This window comes from Polypterus senegalus, chromosome 3 (genome assembly GCF_016835505.1).
Source record: "Polypterus senegalus isolate Bchr_013 chromosome 3, ASM1683550v1, whole genome shotgun sequence".
In the NCBI taxonomy this organism is placed as follows: domain Eukaryota; kingdom Metazoa; phylum Chordata; class Cladistia; order Polypteriformes; family Polypteridae; genus Polypterus; species Polypterus senegalus.
In genome coordinates, this window is record NC_053156.1 from 260,512,690 (window position 1) to 260,537,428 (window position 24,739).

Below are 24,739 nucleotides of genomic sequence, written 5' to 3' on the forward strand. Positions count from 1 at the left end.
TCTCACTTTCCAAGATTCCGTTAAACAATCTGGTTAAAAACTCCACGGCCATCTCTCCTAAATACCTCCATGCTTCCACAGGTATGTCATCTGGACCAATGGTCCTTCCATTTTTCATCCTCAACATAGCTGACCTTACTTCCTCCTTGCTAATCCGTTGCACTTCATGATTCATTATATCCACATCATCCAACCTTCTCTCTCTCTCTCTTTCTCTTCATTCATCAGCCTCTCAAAGTACTCTTTCCATATGCTCAATACACTCTCCTCGCTTGTGAGTATGTTTCCATCTTTATCCTTTATCACTCCAACCTGCTGCACATCTTTCCCAGCTTGGTCCCTCTGTCTAGCCAATCAGTGCAGGTCCTTTTCTCCCTCCTTAGTATTCAATCTCTCATATAATTCATCATAAATCTTTTCTTTAGCTCTCACCACCTCTCTCTTCACCTTGCGCCTTATCTCCTTGTACTCTTGTCTACTTTATGCATCTCTCTGACAATCCCACTACTTCTTTGCCATCCTCTTCCTCTGTATACTCCCTTGTGCTTCCCCATTCCACCACCAGGTTACCTTTTCCTTTTCCTCCTTCCTCTGTCCAGATGTCACGCTAAGCACCCTTCTTGCTGTCACCCTTACTACATCTGCTGTAGTTTCCCAACTGTCTGGTAACTCTTCTGTACCACCCAGTGCCTGTTTCACCTTCTCCCTAAACTCAACCTTACAGTCTTCCATTTTCAAATTCCACCATTTGATCCTTGTCTCTGCCCTCACTCTCTTCCTCTTCTTGATCTCTAACATCATCCTACAGACCACCATCCTATGCTGCTTAACTACACTTTCCCCTGCCTCCACTTTGCAGTCTTCAATCTGTTTTAGATTGACTCTTCTGCATAGTGTGTAATCTACCTGTGTGCATATTACTTCACTCTTCTATGTAACTCTATGTTCCTCCTTCTTCTTAAAATATGTATTCACCATAGCCATGTCCATCCTTTTGGCAAAATCTGACCTTCTTCATTCCTCTTCTTGACACCATACTTACCCATCTCCTCCTTGTCTCCTCAGTTCTCAGTTCCCTTCACCAACATGTCCATTGAAATCCGCTCCAATCACCACTTTCTGTCCCTTGGGTACACTGTTCATCACTTCATCCAACTCACTCCAAAAATCTTTCTCCTCCATCGCATACCCAACTTGCAGGGCATATGCACTAACAACATTCATCATCACACCTCCAATTTCCAGCTTCATAATCATTACTCTGTCTGACACTCTTTTCACCTCCAAAACACTCTTGGCATACTGTTCCTTCAGAGTAACCCCTACCCCATTTCTCCTCCCATCCACACCATAATAGATCAATTTGAATCCACCACCGATCAACCTGGCCTTACTCCTCTTCCATTTAGTCTCTTGCACGCACAATATATCAACCTTCATTCTCTCCATCATATCTGCTAACACTCTCCCCTTACCAGTCATACTGCCAACATTCAAAGCTCCTACTCTCAGTTCCACTCTCTTTACTTTCTTCCTCTCCTCCTGCCTCCAGACACGTCTCCCTCCTCTTCTTCTTCTCCTTCTTCAGCCAACAGTACCCCATTTTCCACCAGCACTCTGTTGGCTAACAGTACTGGTGGCGGTCATTGTTAACCCGGGGCTCAGCCAATCCGGTATGGAAATTTGTATTGTTGTCCACATATTGATTTGGCAAAATTTTACACTGTATGCCCTTCCTGACGTAACCCTCCCCATTTATCTGGACTTGGGACCGGCATGAAGAAACACACTGGTTTGTGCATCCCCTGTGACTGGGTTACAAATATCAACTGCTAACGGCAATTAAATATTCAAGCACTTACAATGCCTTCAGCACATTTCTTATTGACTGTAGGATTTGATTGTTTTGGTATAATTAAGTGTGGTAGTTCAACAGTACAGTGTTCACTAAAATATAAAGATGCATGTAATCTTTTACAGAAAAAGTTATTTTATACAGCTGTAGATCATTATTTACTTTCGATAATCAAAAAACAGAATTAGAAAATTATTAGTTGCACATATAGCACTAGTTTTGCTTGAAGAAGAAGATGAGATCCAATTATCCAAAGTATTCTTCATTTCACATACTCTTTTGCTAACCTGCATTCTATTTTCCAAATCTTGTGATATTTAAAAATATCAAATTGCAGACTGATGATCTATCTATTAAGAATCTCAAAATCAAAGCCGAACCTGAATTTGAGAAAACACTGGGCTGAAAACTGAATATTAAATATGTTTTTCATTTGGTTTTTTTTTAATTTTTTGTGCTACTGTTTAATGTCTAAATTTAATTAGTTAATAATCAGTTGTTGATTTACTTTCAATGATTTATGACTTTTAAACCAAGCGTCCTCAATCATGGTCCTGGAGGACTACAGTGGCTGCAGATTTTCTTTCCTAATGGTTTCCTAATTAGAAGACAGTACTTGCTGAGTGTGAAACTTGGTATTTAACTATTTGGCTTATTAGTGCTTTCATCAATCAAAAGAGAAATTTAATTTCACTGTAGAGTTTCCTTCTCTGTGAACATTATCTAGGTGTTTTGTGCACTAGAACAGATTTAAACTTAACAGTCCTTCCAATTCCTCTCTCATTTATTTCTGAAAATATTTTAACACAGATATTTCATGGTGAATATGTGCAGGTTTAAAAGGAAGCTCATTTGCTGAAGAGCTGCTGGTTTATTGGATTATCTGCATTACATTATTAACTAATGTCTGGTTAATAAAACAGGAAACAATTAAAACTTAAATGAAGCTTCTAAAAAGTAAATAAATGGGTTCTAATTAAAAATGTATTGAAGTGAAAACCTGCAGTTATTTCGGACCTCCAGGACTATAACTGAGGACATCTGATTTACAATATAACTAAAATTTGCATTTGATGAATGAAAGCGCTAACAAGGCATATAGTTAAGTACAAAGTTTCATTATAAACAAGGACTGAGTTACAATTAGAAAACTGGCTGTAGACATTGTGGCCATCCAGGTCTGTGACTGAGGACCCCCTGTTTTAAACTCATGCATAACGAGGTAATTCACATTGTTACTGTATGTGAGTTGAATTAGCTTGTCCATTCCTTTCTTCATTTCTTCGATGGCCAAACCTTTGTGTGTTTGCTTTTGATTTTGTTAAAGTATCTCATTACTCCTGATGTTCCTTGTTGTAAACAAATTAGTGTAATCATCTAAAGCTGGTGTTCATGCCACAGAGTGAAATATGGTAAGTGTTCATGAAACATCAGATTAATGTTTGTATTCTGCTTTATAAAGGAAATAATGTATTGTTTTTTAACAACGCCATGCTTCATGGTGACAGTATTCTTTTTTCTGATTGCCTTTGAAACCTGAAAAGTATCAACAACAGCAGCAACAACAACAACAACAACAACAACAACAACAACAACAACAACAACAACAACAACAACAGCAACAACAACAACAACAACAACAACAACAGCAAGAACAACAACAACCAGCACGACATCCTCTACAGCATCAACTACTAAAGGTAATTACATTTTCATAAAGTGTAAGCTTTGTTTAAGGAGAAAACAAATAATTGAGAAGCCATTATCCAAAGTATCATTCTCTTTAAATACTCTTTCACTAACCTACATACTGTTTTCCAAATCTCGTGATCTCCAGAGTATTAAATGGTAGACGGGTGAACTATGTATTGAGAATCTCAGAAATCAACAGAAAATTTTTAGCCCCTTGAATATTGATGTGAGCACATGCAAAAAGCTGAAACTGAATTTGAGAAAACTGGGACAAATGCTGAATGCTGAATACTCTTTTTATTTACTTTTTGCCCTTTCTTGTTCTATTGTGTAAGGTCTAAATTAAATCAGTTTCAGCTTTGATTTGTTCTTTTCAGTGAAATTGTACTATAAAACTGCAAAACACAAAAAAATGTCAGTCTATTTAAAGAAGACAATTTTAAAAATGAAAATATATAAATTAATTTATAAATAAATAAAAGCAGTAATATACTGTATAATTTTGTAAATGATAAATGATGACTCATGTTATAAAAGTTCTGTTTATCCAATATACACTTTCCCTCAATGATGAAAAACAGAAAAAAAAACCAGATTAAACCAACATACTTGGTGCGATGGGTTTAAAGGAATAAAAGTTTAGTCACTTTATCTTGGCTAGAATGATCGTTCTTTTACTGTTTGTTGGCTTGTAAAACTGAAGACTTTGCACACAGCCATATTGTTCATTCCCTATGGAACAGGAGGCTTTCTTTAAAAATGTCATCCATAAACATTGCAGGAAAGCAGCGGAAACAGCATCACATATTCTGTCAAAAAATCAACATTTTTACTCATTTGGCTAATACTAAATATGCCATTTTTTGCTATTTTTGGCCAAGTTTTTTCAGTAGACAAAAATTTCAACCTTATGAAACAGCAGCGGTAAAAATGCATATGATGTCTAAATTATTGATATTGTCTACTGTACATAGTGCATCTGATGTCTATTTTTTTACTATGTGTTGATGTACTTGTGCCAAAACAAATTATTCCTACACTGTCAAGGATATTTTCATAAAACATGTTATAAATGTTTGTACTCTGCTGTAAAAAGGATATAACGATAACAACATTTATTTATATAGCACATAACATTTTCAAACAAGTTGTGTATCTGAAAGTGCTTTACAAGATGAAGAAAGAAAAGTTTATATGAAACAAAAATAAGATTAGGTAATACTAAGTAACAAAGAATAAAGTAAGATCAGATCGCCAGGAGGACAGAAAAAAACAAAAAATAAAAAAACCGTAGATGGGCCAGAAAAAAAAAACTAAATCTGCAGGGATTCCAAGGTGAAGAGACCTCCCAGCCCCCACAATACTAATGTACTGTTTTCCAGCAATGCCATTCTTCATGATGACAGTATTCTTTTTTCTGATTGCCTTTGAAACCTGAAAAGCAACAGCATCAACAGCCAGCACAATGTCCTCTACAGTATCAACTAATAAAGGCAATCAAATCTTCAAATATAGCAATGCCTTCAGTACCTTTGCTATTGACTGAGTGTACAGGTGTAGTTAATTATGGTAGTTATGCAATGTCCACTCAGATAACAATCTTAAGCTGCATATAACTGTTAAACAAAAATGTCATGGAGCAGTAGATTGCTGTATACAGTACAGTAAACCAAATCCGAAAATTGTTAAAGGCAGGTAGAATGTAATTTTTGTTTAAAAAAAGATAAACAGGGAAAAACCTATTATTCAAATTATTCTTCTCTTTATGTGCATGTTTGATAACTTACATTTTATTTCCCTTCTAAAAAAATCATACAAAAGACTGAAGTGGAAGAAGACAGGTGATCAATATATTAAAAATCTCAAAATAAAGTAAAATTATTAAGATCTTTGTCCGTTTTATTTAAGTAGCACAACGAATGTCAAATAAGTACTAATAAACATACATATGATGCGTGATTTAAACCAATTGTTTCCATGGTGTGATCCTTACATTTTCTGTTTATTTATGGAATAATGCCAAGTTTGCCTTCTATTTATATAAAGAATTTTTAAACAATGACTTGTCACATGATAACAATATTTTTCCTCTTTTCTGAATGTCTTTTCAACCTGAAAAAACATCACCAACAACTATAACATCAGCCACGACAGGTAATTAAGAATACTTAATATTTTTATATGTTACTCACCTCATGTGGTTTAAAGTTATGACTGAGAAAAAAATGAATCAAGTTTTCATTCATTGGAAATAACAATACTGTATTTGTGATAAAATTAGAGCCCATGGTGACCAGCACTGGACAACAGCAAACAGTACCAAAAGAAAATCCATGAAGAAACCTCACATTGCTCAAGTTGCATAATCGACTTGTCAAGTCGTCTAGTCATATGCTTGCAACGTGCAAACACAAGTTTTTTGGTAAAATATTAGTTAATAAATAACACTGGAAAATAAAGAATTAGGTTGCACTTTTGAATTAAGACCTGCCACTTACCTTTAATTATTGATGAAGAGTTTTGTCTTCCATTCTAAATTGCCATCCTGTGTGTTTGGGCTTTCTGTTTGTGGAGTACTTTCATTTCCTGGAGGTATTTGTTTTTGGTCCAAGTGTGCCACAGGTTTAGAGTCTGCTCTCAAAGGCCTTATGCTGTCATTGTTTACAGCTCATCGCTGTTCTCAGTACTTGCCATATGTTGTATTAGTGCAGATTTTGAAAACAATCACCCTGTCAATTTATCCAGCTCATGACAGGAGCATATAATTTATGAAGTAAATACAAGTGTACATATAAAGCACATTAAGATACTATAGAAAGGTGCTACACAAGATAGTGTAGCCCTCAATAAGCAAAGAAAATTATGCATGCTTAATTTTGTAATTAATTATTGCTATTTAAGGTATCTATACATTTTCTGTTCCTTCATGGTTTGTATACTTTGCAGGGATATGTACAGTGGCACTGTTTTACAGAGGGAGAGGAGCTAGATTATTAACTTTATGTTTACATCTTAATTTTTTATTTTTCTGTTTTGTGTTTTCATTCCAAACAGGTCCGCCCCCTCCAAGTAAGTTTATAGTTTACAATTTACTCTACTAATAGACTTTGTGATTCTGTGTCAGCATGTAAATAGCTTATATGCGGTATACAGTGCATGTGCTTATGCTGTTATCTTACTTGAGCTGTAATTACTTTTCACTGTGAATTTTAGGTCTCTATTCATATATTTGATATTTTTGATGAATTTAGAAACATTTGTTTTATTTGGCTTGATACATCGATCTATGACTGTATGATGTATTATTTACATTGATTAATTTCTGTGAATATTTTGCTAAATGGTTTAACTGTTGCCATCCTGAGTTTATTTTTAAAGGAGAATAGAGATTGGTACTGCTGATATTGGTACTGCCCTTTTGTGACTGAGCTTCTATAAGCTAAATGTGTCCTCGTAAAGTATATTATAGAAATAGACTAAAATCAAAGTATCATGATGGTGAAGCTATTTGCAAAGCTCCCATGATTCAGATTGTTATCTGTTTTTAAACATGGGTTAAGATGCTTTCTAAGATGTTTTCTGTTTGCATTCACTTTATTCCTGCTGTAGTTCTAAGACGGGTGGCATGGTGGCGCAGTGGAATAGTGCTGCTGCCTAGCAGTTAGGAGATCTGGGTTCACTTCTCAGGTCCTCCCTGTGTGGAGTTTGCATGTTTTCCCCGTGTCTGCTTGGGTTTCCTCCCACAGTCCAAAGACATGCAGGTTAGGTGCATTGGCGATGCTAAACTAGTATGTGCCTAGTGTGTGTGCCCTGCGGTGGGCTGGCGCCCTGACCCAGGATGTGTTTCCTGCCTTGCACCCTGTGTTGGCTGGGATTGGCTCCAGCAGACCCCCATGGCCCTGTATCTAGGATATAGTGGGTTGAATAATGGATGGATGGATAGTTTTAAGACAAAATGTCAGTCTAATACTGTCCTGTCCTAGTGCTTGTATGTACAGTATATAGTATCTAAGAAAAACTGTAGTACAATTCTGAGTGGGAATTTGTCTTGTACAAGTTGCTACCGTACTTGCCACAAATTGAGTTTCATCAAAATCTTGACTATATGGTTAGATTAATGGAATAGCATAATGAAAAAATTCCAAATCACAAAAACTGATATTAAATTAATCTTTTTCAAATGTAATGTATAACAATAACATTAATGCCATTTTAAATCTTTTTACAGAAATTAATATTTCAGTGACATTTAAAATCAATGCAGATTTCACCGCTGACTTGTATGACAAATCATCAGTTGCATATCAGAACTTAAAAGGAAACATTGAAAAATCAGTAAGTTTTCTATGCTTTAAATAGTGAAATTAAAAATTTGTGCAAAACCCAATATGTACTGTGTAAACTGGAATATGTGTATTTGGCTCTGAAAATTATTCATACTATGGTGCATGCTGTTAACATGTTGTATAATATTACTGCCTATGGTTTACTTATAGTGATATTCATGGGTGGATGGAAATGGAAGCACAAGTCATCAACAAAACCTGTCTTTCATCATTGTTTTCAAAATTGCATCAATTCTCAGTTAAATATTTGGTTTAAGAAACTCTTTAGATAAGAAAAACATAAACAGGCCACCTAAAACATACTGTACATTTAGGTCCTAGTTTGCCATACACATTTCTTCATAATTGGAGAGTAATGTGGGTAGGACTAAACAACAATATGGGTACTTAGGTATGTACCCTGTGACAGACAATTATCCTGTTTTCATATCATTTGACTTTAACTGTTTTTACCATATCTAATCAAATATTTCAACTTTATTATCTGACACTTATGTGTCTTTTCTTTGAAAACTTTTGAGAAACCTATCTGTTAAAAAAGTGATTTTTTATTGCTTTCTTCATTTATATTAAGTGGGTGTCATTTATACTCTTTTTGGGTTATTGGTTGTATCAGAAATACTACTTAACTAGCCAAGTGCTTTTCTGCATACAGTATTTGTAAGTATTTTTTTTTTTTGCCAAGAGCTAATATTATTGGCGGGCAGTTGATTGTAATGATTCAGAATTTGGACTTTAAGCCCTAAGGTTGTATAATCAAATCCTGCAACTGAGAGTGTGTGACCATGACCAGGGGCCTCACATATAAAGGCCCACAAGCTCAATTCATTGCATGCACAAGTTTTCGGGTCGGTTTTTCAAACTTGCGGCACCCAGTGTCAAAGCAGCACTCCTGTTCCAGTGTGGTTTCCCTTTTTTTTTAGATTCACATCCCTGACGCAGCTTTTTCAATTACACTGAAAATAACTGCATATTGTTTATAAATTTAAGGCATCTGATTGTAATTACCCTGTAACAATATAATAGTCCACAGATTGGCCAAACTATTCCAACTACCATGGCTGCTTTAGAGTTGTTAGAAGACATGACAAATAGAATTAGAAGAGTGTGCAGATTTATAGATAATGAAGACTGGCTTCTAAGTCAGTTTCGATTTCCAAGAGCTACCCTCTTGTGTGGCACTGGTTTTACAAATGCAGACTTTGAGGAATTATGCTCAACCTTCACCTTTGCAACTTCTGTCCACCCTTGAGGTTTTTTGGAACAGGAGCTTATCAATGTGAACTTGCTGACCGATCAGGTATTTCACAAATATTGCTGAGTTGTGCCATGCTAGTTGTATAGGATGGTATTTTCCACTTTTCATTCAGATATATAAGATTTTCTTGCACTGTGGTTGAAGTGGGAAGCATCAACGCGAAATTTGCAGCAAAATCCGGTTTTCCAAATATAATTGGAGCAGTCAGTTGCACGCACATTAATATTGCAATGGCACTCGACAAGTTACATTAGCCAGGGATGAATCACCAAAAGAATGAGCTAGCATTGCATCATCTATAGCAGGAGGGATTATAAAAACGGTAACTCTGCACAGTCACAAATACTTTTTCCAACTAGCACGACAAAAGGCAGGCAGTTCTTTTAAGGATAATGAGTCACCTCAAAGAGCTACGTAAAGAGCAGAGAATCTATCCATTGTGACACATGGTACTAATGCTACACTATAAAGGTACTTTCAGAGAATGAACTTGCTTATGTAAATAGAAAGCATTTCCACTCTATTAATGTGCTGCTCTATAGTGTGTTGCATTGTGCAAGAATGTAGCATGCTGCATAATATGGAATACAATCGTGGCTTGCCCATACCTGAAGAGATGCAATATGATCCTGACCCACCAATGATCTGCCAAATCGAGCAGCGTTACAACTTTGTTTAAATGTAATTAGCAAAATGTATCAACAGGTAACCAGATGCAGCATTAATTTTTTAACCAATTCATTTAATGTGTGGTAAGTATCACATAGTACAGCCTTTATATTCCCTATAGCATCAACTATTGCATTTTGTGACTCCAGGGCTGCGTCGTTCAGCACACAGCCAAATGACCGAGGTGTGTGTGCAGCTAGTGATGTAGATGTGCTGTGCACAGTAGCACCATCACTCTGTGAATTCACATCCTTGGCACAGGGGCCAGCTTTTGTAATATTGTCTGAAGCAGAATAAACAGATGGTCACCTTTTCACATTGACTTTGATATCTGACCACTTCTTTTTTATTTCGGGCAATGTGTAACTTTCTGATCTTGAACTTTCGAGTGTCTCCACCTCGCTGTATTACAGTTTCCTTTTGTTGCTTATACCACTGCTTAAGCCAACAGATAGTACATTTTTCTTTGCCTCCACTTTGCATTTGCTGAAATTAATCTTTTTTCCATGTGTTTTTGACATTGTCTTTTAGCAAAACACTGAACGGAAGGGGCTATTTATATTGATTTGCATATTCAAATGGGGGGCAATACGTGCATGCATGTGCATAAAATTTCACGTTAATTGGGATTTATTAAAGAGGAAGCACATGGAACTTGATGTACGCACAGTTTTATACATCTGGATTTTTTTGTGCATACACACATTTCCAGTTTTGTTCGTATGAAAAGTTTTAGTGATAATTTTGTGGAAAGCGTTATGCATGAAGCCCCTTGTGACGTCCTGAACTGGATTAAAGAGACATGATCATGTTTTGAAATGGAAGGAGAAAGTTTGGCAAAGTTCAATTGTTAGCAAGCACAGTTTTTTGCTGATGACTACTAGCACTTATAGATGTAGACTAGCTCTCTTCTTGGTTATCTGTTTCACTCCGCTGACCTCTTGGCATGAAATATTGTATGCAACAAGGCACTCTTACATGAACATGCAGAGGTGAGGGGGGTTGGATTCTGGATCCCCTGTAATGTGTCATGTGCAGTGAAGTACCAACCCATAAATGCTGACCTGGGAGGAGGTTGAGTTGTGGAGTTTCAGGAGCCATGGGTGCATTACCATAGGGTAAAAGGTTGATAACAGCTGCACAACCTTTCCAAACTGCTATGGAGAAGGGAAGAGTGAATGGCACAATAATAGCTGTGTGGCAATTCAAAGGCAACATAAAACAGCTTAGAGGGAACGAAGCCGACTACCCATTTTCATTTCAAAAGAATACCCTTTTCTGTAAAATTCTGTTTTTCAATGAGCACTAGCCAAAGCTTAGTCACTAGGAAAATCAAGAATTAATGTACAGCAGGGATGTTTTACTCATGTGCAAATGTATATAGTATGTTAAAGAGTAAGTAGCACCAGCGATATAATCCTATTATTATTACTTTTCACATACCTTTGTCCAAAGGAACTTAGAACATTTCAGATGCAATTGCCTATATTTCTTTTGTTTTTCCAATGGGAATACAGACAGTTGAAATGACTTGCTCATGGTCACACAGTGTCAGTAGCAGGATTTGAACCAACAACCTCAGGGCTTGAAGTCCTAGGTCAAAAGCCTTATCCAGTACACTACATTGCAATAATATCATCCCTTTGTTGAAAAAGATAAAAATGTACAAATATTGCAGTATATATAGAAAAGCACTTAAGTTACAAATTACTTCTGATACATCCCAATAACAGAGGCCCATTGTCTTACAAAGTTTTCCAGGCAAAATTTCTCTGCTTTTTATTTTATAAAGTGTTCTTTGTATTATTTTAGGTAACTGAAGCTTATTCAAAAACACCAGGCTTTCAACGTGTTGAAGTCTTCGGGTTCAAGTATGTAAGATATTGTTTCATACAGTAATACAGTATATTTTAATAATAACAGTCAGGAGTTTGAATTGGTTTTCTCAGTACACTAATGTATTTCGTACATGCAAGTGTACTTGTCAGCATTTAGATAACCATGATGTGCTCTTGGTATGACTGGACTGTATGTGTCATAATTAGGAAAAAGAATATAATGGAATGTACAGTAGATAGACTGGCATTATAGCTAAGGCACTAGATTATAGACTACAAAGTTGTTGGTTGTTCTGTTGGCTCACCTTGTAACTCATATGAAGTCACTACCAAGTCAGTATGTAAATAATTGTTCTGTGAAGATAAGATTTCTAAGAATAAATCAGTGTAAATAGATCAGTGAATCGCTTAACTGCTGTTGAAAATAAAAGAGACTTTTTTTGGAAAAATAAGTATCAATCATTTTAAAAAAATGGACTTTTATACCTAAAATATCATCCTAATGTGATTACCAGTAAAGCTTGCTAAAGTTATAGAAGAATATTTTATTTGGTGTAAGCAATCTAAAGGTAAAAATTAAACCTACAGTACATCCATTTGAGGTCCCTGTAAATTCAAAAATCACTAGGTTAAAGTATGTAGTATATATTATCAAAAGAAACTTGGAAACTTGAAGAAACTCTGACAGAATCAGGTCTGGAAGACCCAAAGCCACAACAGAATAAAAAGACAAGTTGCACGATAGGCGCCTCACAGGGCAACAGCTTCAAACACAGCTTAACAGCTGTACAGTGTGCATAACTCCCATTTGTTCTATGCTTTAATTTCAGAGTACATTGAGACTGGTTGTGGTTCCTGTCCAGGCAAGACTAAATTTACTGTAAAATTATGAGTTTAGAATCAGGGATATGAAAACAAATAATACTTGAGTATGAATGCTCTGCTAAATGATGTTACAGGGCAATATATATTTTTGTGTTTTTCTTTATATAACCTTACTTTAGTAGAATGAAGTGCAAACGACAATGTGTATGTGACTGTTCTGCAAGGCCCATTACATGATTTTTAAAGGTTTATTTTAAATTGAATCCCACCATTTTAAATTTGTTCAGAGGCCATAACAATGATATAATGTAGGCAGAATTCACTTTTGCTGAACAAATTGTAATTTTTGAGTTCACTTAAGATTCACATTCTAAACTTTAACTTAAGTTTACAATAAACATATACTGCAGCCTACTGGACAAAATTCAGTAGTCTGGGTGTAGATAGTGACCCACGTCATTAGTGTTTTATGTCATTTGCCACAAAAATAAAACTGCTCTTCATATCTTTGTTTGCATATTCTGCAAATTATATTCAGTGCTGCCAGTACTTTTTGCATATATAGTTTTCCCAGGCTTGTGCCATGGTCTCCATTTAAATTTAAAACTTTGCTTTTCTGTTTCATATCTAAGCCCATTATGACTTCTGGGATATATCCCACCATGTGAAATGCTTAAGAAGCGCAAGAGTGGCTTTAATTGGATAGGCTGAATTTGAAACAGCAGTAGATCAAGAAAGAGACTTTCCATGTTTGCCAAGAGGACTACAACCTTTTTCTGAATTAAAAAAAAAAAAGATGACAAATGGCTGATCCAGCTGTCCCTGTTCTCACACCTAAACCATGATATTTATAATAATTTGGAAGCGTGGATTATTTTTAGATCTTACTTTACTGCAAAATATTAAAGAGCATTCTAAGCAGATATGTATATTAGCCAGACTTTATTTAGTTAGTGAGAGTTTTCACCTGTTGAACCATTTCAGGTCATTTCTCTGGCAAAGAGCTGACCGTTAATTTCCGTACATTACATTCCAATACCTGCTGCTTTTTTTCACCTTACCAACATCTTTCATCTTTTAGGAAATATGACCACAAACAAAGCTTAGCTTTTCTAGACTCAGGCTAGTTCCACTTGTCTTTCTAAACCATTGTGGATGAATATGTGGAATGTTATATGTTAGGGTCTAGTGCAGAGATGTCAATATTCTTTCGCTGTCCAAAAGTTATTCAAGATGTTTAGCTAAACAAACAACTTGGTGTGGGTTTCTGCACAGGAATGAATAAATAGATTGACTGATTTATCAGATTTACTGTAATCATACAGTATTCAAGACAATATATAGTTACATTCAAACAGTGTATGGTGTTACATTAATTTTACGTAAATCACTAAAACACCCAAAGTTGACAGTAAACATTACCTTTAAAGTAGGGCCATAACACAAGCTCTAAGAAATGAATTTAATAAAAAATAGCCTTCTCCATATGTGCTAATGAATTAATTACATACAACTACCCTTCTGTGTATATGATGCCTCCAAATGATGGATTGTCCTCATTTTGATTTGTTATGGAAGTTTATTCCTGACACTCAAAAAAAGAAAAAATTATTGCATTATTTCGCCAAAGTATTGTTTCATAGATGCAGTGTGGATTTGTAGAAGAAAAATGTACAAGAAATGCAATGAATGGAAATGCAAAAGAATATGTGCTTCACCGACCACTCAAAGGTGTTTGATAAAGTGAAGTATGAAGAAATATTAAGCATTCTAAGAAGACATTTGATTAATAATGAATCTTTACTGGGATCAAACAGCAGCTTTAAGAATCAACAGTAAATTTGGAGAATGGAAGTCGATAAGAAGAGCATAAGGATGTGTTCTTATGATAGATATTTTCTCATTGAACAGCCAAGTGTTTCTAAGAGTCGTTGAAGAAATTAAAGGCATAAGAGTTGGAGATGTCAATGATGCCAAAATATAATTTGCAAATGATACTGTATTTATTGCTGAAGTGAAATAACTATAGGGGATGTTTAATGTGGGAGTAGAAGACAGTGAAAAGAATCGACTAACGTTCAGTTTGAAGACATAGGTTATTATGGCATTTACAAAAGACAAAGTAGTGTCAGAATGCCAGTTAAAAGTCAAATGTGAAAATGTCAAGCAAGTGGGTCACAGAAACCTAGATGACATGCTAACACGAGATGGAAGAAAAAATCGGAAAATCAAGAAATGGTTTGCTATGGCTTTTATGCAGTGAAAACACATACTTATAATCAATGTCAATCAAAACAAATGTGAACATTCTATGATGTTATGTTTGTTTGTCTTAATATATGGTTGAAATCATGGACTGTGAGCAGATCAATGGAAGGTGGACTAGAGAACTGTAAGGTGTGTTTTTTAGAAGAATGCTAAAAATTGAATGGACAGAAAAAGTAACAAAGCAGTATTAAAGTGAGCACAGGTGGAAAGACATGTACTAGCTGACATAGAATAGATAGTTAAAATATTTGTGACACATCATCAAACTTGAATTCATTGAAATCGTTGCATCACAGGGTAAAAACAATGTGGAGAAAGCAGGAGTAGGTCAGAAGAACACCATTAGTGGAAATGCTGTGAGATGGTACAACATGAGTTGCAATGAGATTTTTAGTATGCCAACATCTGCATGCATTGTGTTGTTTGTAATAATTCTTGCATTTTTTTAGAAAATAATGACATTGTTTAACAATGAATACTGTGTTATTTTGCAATAATTATTGCGTTATTTTGCAAAGATCCTCCCTGCTGAGGTTTGTAGCATCGCACATGCAATTGCTCCAGTCGTCTAGTGACAGCTATCGATGAAGAGGTTGAACATGCAATTGACTTGCAATCAAGTGACAAGAACTAGGCAGGCATATATACATATACTGTACATTTAATCCTACATGTGCTGAGGGGTAACAGGGAGGCAGTGATTATTGCCGCCACACTGGGTGTAAGGCAAGAAGCAAACAATCACAAGCCACAAGCTCAGTCACACAGCCAGTTGTAAAAGAGTGCTGTGTGCAACCCACTAACGAAATCTTTACTTTTAAGTGTTTGTTTAGTTTTAATTCAGTTATTTGCTATCGATATTTTCAAACAGTGTGATCTGGTGGCACAGTGGCTAGTGTTCATATCTCAAATCTTCAGGGGCTTTGGTTGGGAAAAAAAAGAGAATGGATGTTGTTAACTTTACAGCACACGAAAGGCTAAACATACTGTAGTTTGTTAATTGAGAAGTACTACTGGCATGTTTTCAGTATTCAGTGTTAAAACAAGTAATCATGATAGATAGATAGATAGATAGATAGATAGATAGATAGATAGATAGATAGATAGATAGATAGATAGATAGATAGATAGATAGATACTTTATTAATCCCAAGGGGAAATTCACATAATCCAGCAGCAGTATTCTGATACAAAAAACAATATTAAATTAAAGAGTAATAAAAATGCATGTAAAAGCAGACAGTAACTTTGAGTGATGTTAGCATTTACTCCCCCGGGTGGAATTGAAGAGTCACATAGTGTGGGGAGGAATGATTTCCTCAGTCTGTCAGTGGAACAAGACAGTGACAAAGTCTGTCACTGAAGCTACTCCTCTGCTGGAGATAACACTGTTCAGTGGATGCAGTGGATTCTCCATGATTGACAGGAGTTTGCTCATTGCCTGTCGGTCTGTTACAGATGTTAAACTGTCTAACTTTACTCCTACAATAGAGCCTGCCTTTTTAACAAGTTTGTCCAGGCGTGAGGCGTCCTTCATCTTTATGCTGCCTCCCCAGCACACCCCGCGTAGAAGAGGGCACTGGCCACAACCATCTGGTAGAACATCTGCAGCATCTTATTGCAGATGTTGAAGGATGCCAACCTTCTCAGAAAATATAGTCGGCTCTGACTTTTCTTACACAGAGCATCAGTATTGGCAGTCCAGTCCAATTTGTCATCCAGCTGCACTCCCAGGTATTTATTGGTCTGTACCCTCTGCACACAGTCTCCTCTGATGATCACGGGGTCCATGAGGGGCCTTGGCCTCCTAAAATCCACCATCAGCTCCTTGGTTTTACTGGTGTTCAGGTGTAAGTAGTTTGAGTCGCACCATTTAACAAAGTCTTTGATTAACTTTCTGTACTTCCTCCTGCCCACTCCTGATGCAGCCCACAATAGCAGTGTCATCAGCGAACTTTTGCACGTGGCAGGACTCCGAGTTGTATTGGAAGTCTGATGTATATAGGCTGAACAGGACCAGAGAAAGTACAGTCCCCTGCGGCGCTCCTGTGTTGCTGGCCACAATGTCAGACCTGCAGGTCCCAAGACGCACATACTGAGGTCTGTCTGTAAGATAGTCCACGATCCATGCCACCAGGTTTGAGTCTACTCCCATCTCAGTCAGCTTGTCCCTAAGGAGCAGATATGCACTTAATATGCACTTAACCACATTTACAGATACCTATCAATCCACAAATGTACTGGGAGAACTTGAAAACACCATACAGACCCTGACATTATTAGGCAGAAACATTAGCTCTGCATTACCACTTTGCCTATATCTTCAAACATCTGTACTGAATTTAGTAAATTTTAGCCTGATTAAAACTAAATGTACACCAAATAACTTTTGTTCACTTCTTCTTACGTAATTGCATTCTACGTGCATCCTTAACCTCTCCCTCAATAACTGTCACTAGAAGACTGAAGAATGCATGTACATGATATTACCAGTAACAGCAGGCAACATGCTTACAGAAATATGAGTCATAATAATTTGAGTTATGTGAGATGCCAGACCAATGTTACTGCAGTAACAGAAGCCTGTTACTGTCCTGTCCCAGGCTAAAGAACAAGCAATAGTAAAAAGGTGTGGAGTGGCCATTTACATAAGACATGGTTTGAGTACAGGTGTAGTTTAATTGGGACAGGAATCATAAATTAGTGAGTATATTTGGTTTTAAATAGAAAAGCTACAATAATAAAGACAAGACAGTTACAGTCCATTAACATACAACTTTATAACAATGTCAGTACGTTCACAAGGGGATATTATAGTAATGAAGGACATGAACTAACCACAAAGAAACTGGGAAAACTGTGCACTAAAAACAAGGGTATATAGATTTATTTAAAAATCTTTTTTAACCCAATACATAAAAATACTAATGACAGGGGAAGCTAGTCTAGATGTAATATTCTGCAATAATATTGTGGAGCATACTAAAACATAATGATCTAGTTATCATAATATATCTTGTCATTAGAGTGCTGAGGTAGAGCATATAGATAGATAGATAAAACTTTATTTGTCCCCAGGGAGAAATTTGGCTTTTTACAGAATATTTTAAAGAAAAAAGAGAGAAAAGCAGTGAGAAATATGGAGCCTCTGTAAACCATACAGAAAAATATAAAACTATTTAAATTTAGTAATACAAATAGAGCAGATGTGGCAAGGGCTTAAAGAAGTAAATTAGATTAGGTTAAGATTTTAGATATGGAGATGATGGGGAATCATTGGGTTCAGTTAAAATCTACATTTCATACTAGACAGAGCAAGAACATCCTCACATTTAGAGAAAGTAGTGAATTAAAAAAACACTCACTGGATATTTAAGGAATTGAAAAAGAAATTACAGATGAAAAAAGAAGAAGTCCTGGAATTCTGGGGCAAGCAGAAAGGCTTATCCTTTAAATTTACTTTGGCAGTTTTTGAACGAGATAGCTAAACAGAAAATAAGAAAAACAGATTAGGTTATTCTTGTCAAAATTGTCCTAATATTCTCCTATACTTTACATAAAATATGTCATAATTATGCTGAAATTTAACAGAGATAGAACACAGCGATTTTTTCTTTTTCTTCAGAGTAAAAAAATTTAGCCAAAACTGAGTTTAACATAGAATATTGTTTGTGTATTTTGCGTTGGGACAGTGGATAAATAAATTGACTACCACTACTGGGTCAATAATCCAGCATCCTGGATTCAAAATCCATGATCTTTCATTGTCCATGTATACTTTACTATGCTTGGTTTTCATCCAGTACTCAAGTTTTTCTGTCATGTCAATAATAGCTTGTGTGTCAGGGTTACTCAAAACTGCAAACAGTTCACTGTGTGAGTGTGGGTTTGCATGTAAGCCCTGAAATGGGCTGGTGCCCTTATCTGGTCTACTCCCCTTCTTTGCACCCAATGCTGCATTGATCAGCTTTGCCCCTAGAAGCTCTAAACTGAATTAAGTGTGTTTAAGAATGTTACAGTTTTATATTATGTCTTGCACTACCTTTAACACGTTTTTTTTTAAGTATTGTCACATTGAATGACTGTTAATTATGATATTCTGTTAGAATTCTTAAGGAAATGTGTCACCTGCAAAAATCACTAATAATATGTTTTTTGTCAATTCAGGCCAGGCAGTATTGAAGCAAACATGAGTATTATTTTTAACCAAAGTTCATTGACTACTGTGAACAACATGACAGAACAAAGTAACATTATAACAAAGGCACTTCAGTCCCAAAATATTACAGTTTTGGTTGGATCCTTTAAGTCAGCAGTCAACAGTGAGTATGTAAATAGGTGTCTGTCAAGTGTAACTTTGTTATTTAATATTTAATAGAATAATAATTTCACAGTTAAGCAATATTCATTCATGCATCCAACTGTTGTCAGTGCTTAATCCAGACATAGGATAGTGGGTGCTGGAGGCCATTCTACAGTGTAGAATGATTATGCTCAAGAGAGTAACCAACTCTGGATAAAGCTTTACCCCATTGCAAGACATCTTTATGGATTATGTTGAAGGCTAAAGGAAATGTAGGCATGACGGCTCATTCCCATTTATTAATGATGTAATTGTTGAATGCAAGAAGAGCTCAATCAAGACCCTCCACCCTGCCCCCAAATGCACCATGATGCCAAGATATTTCAAAACATGAAATGTAATTTTAAAAGTCTACTGTAAATCAAAGTCTTCTGAAAACCAGTGACAAAAATCTTTGAATCAGACTGGCTGGCAAAGCACCAACTAGACATAATGTTGCTCATCCTGACAGGCTTAAAACTTTTAAAGGAAATTACCAGACTGTTGAAATAAAAATGTTAGGTTTGAATACACAATGGGAGGTCTGAACATTGAGAGTACACCTTATGAGAAGGATTAAGGAGTCGTAGTGAACTCTACACTATTAACTTCCCCACAGTGTTCAGAAGCCATTAAGGGGAGCAAGTAGAATGTTAGGTTATATAGCATGATGCGTGGAGTACAAGTCCAAGGAAGTTATGCTCAGGCTTTATAATCCACTGATGAGGCCTAATCCAGAGTACTGTGTGCAGCTTTGGTTTCCAGGCTACAAAAAAGGACATAGCAGCACTAGAAAACGTCCAGAGAAGAGCGACTAGGCTCATTCCAGGGCTAAAGGGGATGAATTATGAAGAAAGATTTAATAAACTGAGCCTTTTCAGTATAAGCAGAAGAAGATTAAGAGATGACACAACTGAAGTGTTTAAAATTATGAAGGGAATTAGTGCAGTCGTTCCTGACTGTTCTTTTAAAATGAGTTCATCTAGAACACTTTTGAGACTTTCAAAATTAGATGATCTTTTTTTAGAAGAATTGAGTGGATAGGACTGGCGAGCTTTGTTGGGCTGAATGGCCTGTTCTCACCTAGATTGTTGTAATGATCTAATGTTCTAATGCTTGCGATCCCGGTATAGCCTCCAGACCCTGACTGAATTTGAGACAGTAACACAGTATCTGCCAGTCTGATCCTGTGCTGCTTCATTTTATGTTGTGTTTTAGACACAGTGTTTTGTGTGTAAACTGGAGTGTGCACAGATGGTTGAGCATGCAGAAGATCCAGAGGAAGTTGCTGGTGATATGCCTGTGGTTGAATTCTCTGTGGCCGTATAGTGCAGAAGTATCTGGAGAAATGCCAAAGAAAATGTGCATTCATCTGTCAAATGTGCTTTAATACTATTTTTTGAGTGCTTTACTTGGATGTTGTACCCTCCACTTGGCAATTTTCAGTTGAAACAGTCACTGGCAACACCCAGTGAGCAGCAATGGACTGCAAGAACTCAATCACAACTCTATTAGTGACTGTTCCTGCTAGGGCTACTTAGAATATAGGTCAAGTGTCACACAACACCATATAATTCACCACAGTTGTCTACCTTTATCTGTTCCCAAGGATTAACACGTCATTTAACAGGCTGCAAAGGGGATGTAGGAGGAATACCAGTTTTGCCACTAATAAAGCGTGATGGACATTCTTTGACCAGAGGTCTAATATTGGAATGACACACAAGATCAGAGCATCATTACTTAACATGGACTATGCCCAAAATGGGCTTTATATGCCAATAGCTAAGATACATGCTTGGAGTGATGTGAACTAAAGTGCAGAGCCCAAGTGCCACACAGCTGTCATTCCACAAGTAAGTTCATCCTTGACATGATCAGCTCCAGATGTATTGTAGGTGACTGTTGTAAAGCTATTGAGATCAAAGTGTGCCAGCACAGGTGGTGAAGTACTGTAAACAAAGCCTTTAGAAACTCAAAATTGTTGATGCACAGGGAAGATCTTTCTTCAAAAGATGACGTAAAGCTACAGTAGTGATAGAGTGCTGGGAACATAGTGTAGATACTGTAGTATGCAGTCATACTCAAGTCACCTGTGCTCAGACTTTCATCCGTAGTAGTCACGAAATAACAGAAGTCCACAAACTCATTTGACAGTGTAGAAAACACACATTTATCGCCAATAAGAGTGATATTATGTCTGATCAATGCTTAAACACTTTTCAGAGATACTTATTATGAGTAGAGGATGTGGGTTAATATATCATCAATGTAAACAACAATACCAGAAATACCTGCCAAATAGTAGACATAACATTTTAAAAAAAGCTTGTGGAAGAACTAAGTTCAAATGCCATTCTAATATGAGATTTTAAGACAGCAATGTGAATGACAAATTCAGTGAGGTCTTAATTGTTGGGTTGGAGTGGCACCTCCAGAAATCCCTGATCTCTGAGGTCTTTTGTTATACATACTCTAGCAGGACATACAGCAGCTAACATTTATTACCATCTCAACAAGTAAAAATACTAGAGCCATAAAACTGAGTGATAAGCTTGTCTGTTGTAAGCAGAAGGTATTTATCAGGACTGCTTTATATACTGCTCTTACTTCAAAAGAGATTTATAGAACCCTTAAACCGTTCACTTTTCTTTTTTTCTGCAACAACCACGCTGTAAATCCACGGTGCAGCAATAATGGGATGTATATTTCCAGCTTCTAGGAGGTATTCTGGCTGGCTTATACATCACACAAAACTAGCAGGATACAGTGTGGTGGCTAGATGATAAGGCACACAGTAGGATCCGGAAAAGGCTGGGGATGAAAGGCAGAGAGACAGCAAAAAGGCAATCAAAAAGTGATGGCTAGTTTTGTTGCCAATGGGAGGTAACATTAAGTATTACTGGTCCAAAAGTGTCAACAAAAGTACAAGTAAAGCTGTTAAAGAGATCTAGCCCCAAAAGGTTGGTGCTATGGAGAAAGATATGAAATGTGAATTTAGGAAGAAACTTTGAATAATAACTATGAGTGTACAGAACCCACAATGTTCATCTTAAAGCTGGCATAACCACAGACATGCAGTGATTGGAACAAATAGGTGGAGATCTGGGAAGATTGTTTCTTTATTTCACATTTAACATGGACAAAGAAGACAATGGCAATACCTGGTATTAAAGATCAATCCAAAATGTCTATAGTCTTTGAAACAGGCTTTATATACCAGCTTACTGGTTGGTTAATACTTTTTTCCATTAATTTCTCTTCAGTGAGACAAGTACAGGTCTCTATATACATAGGCTATACCTGTTGCAAGCTGGAGTTCTTTCACCCTCAGTATCCCAGGGTGTTCTTCGACTCTCCTTTGTATCAAAGGTCACTAGGCAACGTGAATGGAATAGGCTGAGCTACCTAATGGCCTAGCTGAACTCTTTGGATGGTCCTTGTGCTCTGGATTTTTAGTGTTCCTCCCGGGCGTGTCCTTCTGTGGCTGGTTTGCAATCTTTACATGAGAAAAGTCTGGCATGAAGACTCCCATATCCCTTTACCAGGGTATCCTAGCCCTTATGTTGCAAGCAAGAGGAGCAAACAATGATACACTGAGCTCCCCATCACCCCAGAACAGTAACTGAATATAATTAAGGCAAAGGGCTGGCAAAAGTAATGGTGACATAAATAAATTGCATACGTAGTACAGTTATTGCAAGCGTATGATTTTGAACCAAGCATAAAGCCAAATAAGACTCCAAATATGGTATTTCACACTTGAGCAGTTTTGAGTAACCGTGTTAGTATATTATAGTATAATGAATTAATAAATATATTTGTGCCTTTATTTGTTCCTCATTCTAGTGTCATTTTTAAATGCAAAGTTGTCATGGTTTCAGACTGCATTGTTTACATGTTCAAGAAGCTAGTATAATTTCTAAGGCTTCTCAAATGTTTTGCATGTGGCTTATTCAAAGAAACATACAGGGTTTACATGTTCAAATGGGACATAATAATCTGACTAAATGAAAGAAAAGTGATATTAATTACTTAGTCAATACCTTATATTGTAAACACTAGATAGACTTTCTAGTAGAAGTTTTTCTTTATCAGCATTTAACATAAAATAATTTTTCAGTAGGCCCATCTAACTTAGGGTGCTTAATTTCTATTGGCCAAAACAAAATATCGACTCTCACATATTTAACTTTTCCAATTTTAAGTAAGAGCATATCCAATAACACAACACATCATAAAATCAAAATGAAAAATCTCATTATTTTCTCTGAGCAGTATAAGAATACACATAAATCAATAATGGCATTAGATTCTCTGTCCTACCTCTCCAAACTGAGTAAAAGCAGTTTGGTCAATATGGCAAGAAAAAATATTGCTCTTGGAGTATTTTATTGCATATATCTGTATTTAGTCGGGAAAAAAATGTACTTTTAAGAATGTTTATTAAATACATTTGTAATAAAGGTCAGGGGAAGAACATATCATACCTAAAATTATTGTAGGTTAGCTAAAAACACCAATATTTAAGGCATTCAGACTCCACAAGTCTAAGTTGTTTTAAGATGTTTAGATAAAAGATGGAAGGAGTTAGGGGTTGTGAACATCAACAGATACCAGAGTGTTGACAGAGTTTTTGTCCATCACTGTATTTTCAAAACCATTCCATATCAGTGTTCTGAATTATACAACATTTGAGTTGACCATATGTTCTAAGCAAATTAATAATTAGCAATATTTTGTTATGTTTTAAAAAAAAATTTTTCTACATGGAATAAATCTTGTGTTTTAATAATCAAATTATAATGTAGTAAATTGTTGTGTCCAGTCTACCTTAAATTTTGCTTTTTGATTTAATTGATTATATTAACTTTATAACACCCAACAGCAATTTAATTTTCACATTCATTTTGTTTGCTATCTTGTTTTTATATGTAATTGAAATTCTTTTTAATATACTACTATATGAGTGTTAAATGTAATGTAAGTATTGATATGTGTTTAATGGAATGATTCACCAGTGATAAATCTATATTGTGTATTTAATGTTTATCTTTGCATTTGACCTTTTTCAGTTCCTGTAAATTTTAATGTCAGTCCATCATCACCTCAAGATGGAAATACTATGACCTTGACCTGCCCAATTCAACCTAATGGTGTCTTTTTATATTGGGTACCACCAAATAATCAAAACATTACTGCAACAAAGTATTCTCAAATTTCAACCAGCACTCTGGTAGTGATTAATATTGTGAGTACCAATGACAGTGGTAAGTACTGAACAAGTTTTATGATATTTTTACAATGAAAGTAATGGTTTCCATTACTACACTGTCACATAGGTGGGGGCTGGAGTTATGGATACTTATGTTATCTCAGGTTCTGAGATAGGTTTCTTTCTGGGTTTCTGTTACTTCTTGCAGTCTGTGCTTTTTAATCAATGAATGACAGATTTTTTTCTCAGTTCGTCTATATTAGTGTTTCCAGATTTGTACCTTTCAATTCTGTAAGGGGCTAAAGTCCTCTGTGCCTAGAAGAATGCGTGTTAGTTTATTCTGAATTGTAATTGTTAGGAATCTGGTGAAGCTTCTTAGACTAGACAAACACAAATGATCCCAATATAGGTATTATCTAACTTATTTACAT

The 24,739-nt window shown here is 36.0% G+C and overlaps 1 protein-coding gene across 1 annotated transcript in view; it reads left to right on the forward strand.

Annotated features, from left to right (window-relative positions):
* Positions 1-3,443: 3,443 nt before the first annotated feature.
* LOC120526088 (adhesion G protein-coupled receptor F5-like) overlaps positions 3,444-24,739 on the forward strand; it is a 76,659-nt gene continuing 55,363 nt past the window's right edge. Inside the window, exons 1-7 of the mRNA XM_039748983.1 lie at positions 3,444-3,555; positions 5,693-5,701; positions 6,602-6,616; positions 7,776-7,882; positions 11,633-11,691; positions 18,919-19,073; positions 24,169-24,363. Of these exons, the coding sequence (XP_039604917.1) occupies positions 18,941-19,073; positions 24,169-24,363 (328 nt within the window). The 5' untranslated portion in view covers positions 3,444-3,555; positions 5,693-5,701; positions 6,602-6,616; ... (1 more) ...; positions 11,633-11,691; positions 18,919-18,940. The remainder of the gene's footprint in view (positions 3,556-5,692; positions 5,702-6,601; positions 6,617-7,775; positions 7,883-11,632; positions 11,692-18,918; positions 19,074-24,168; positions 24,364-24,739) is intronic.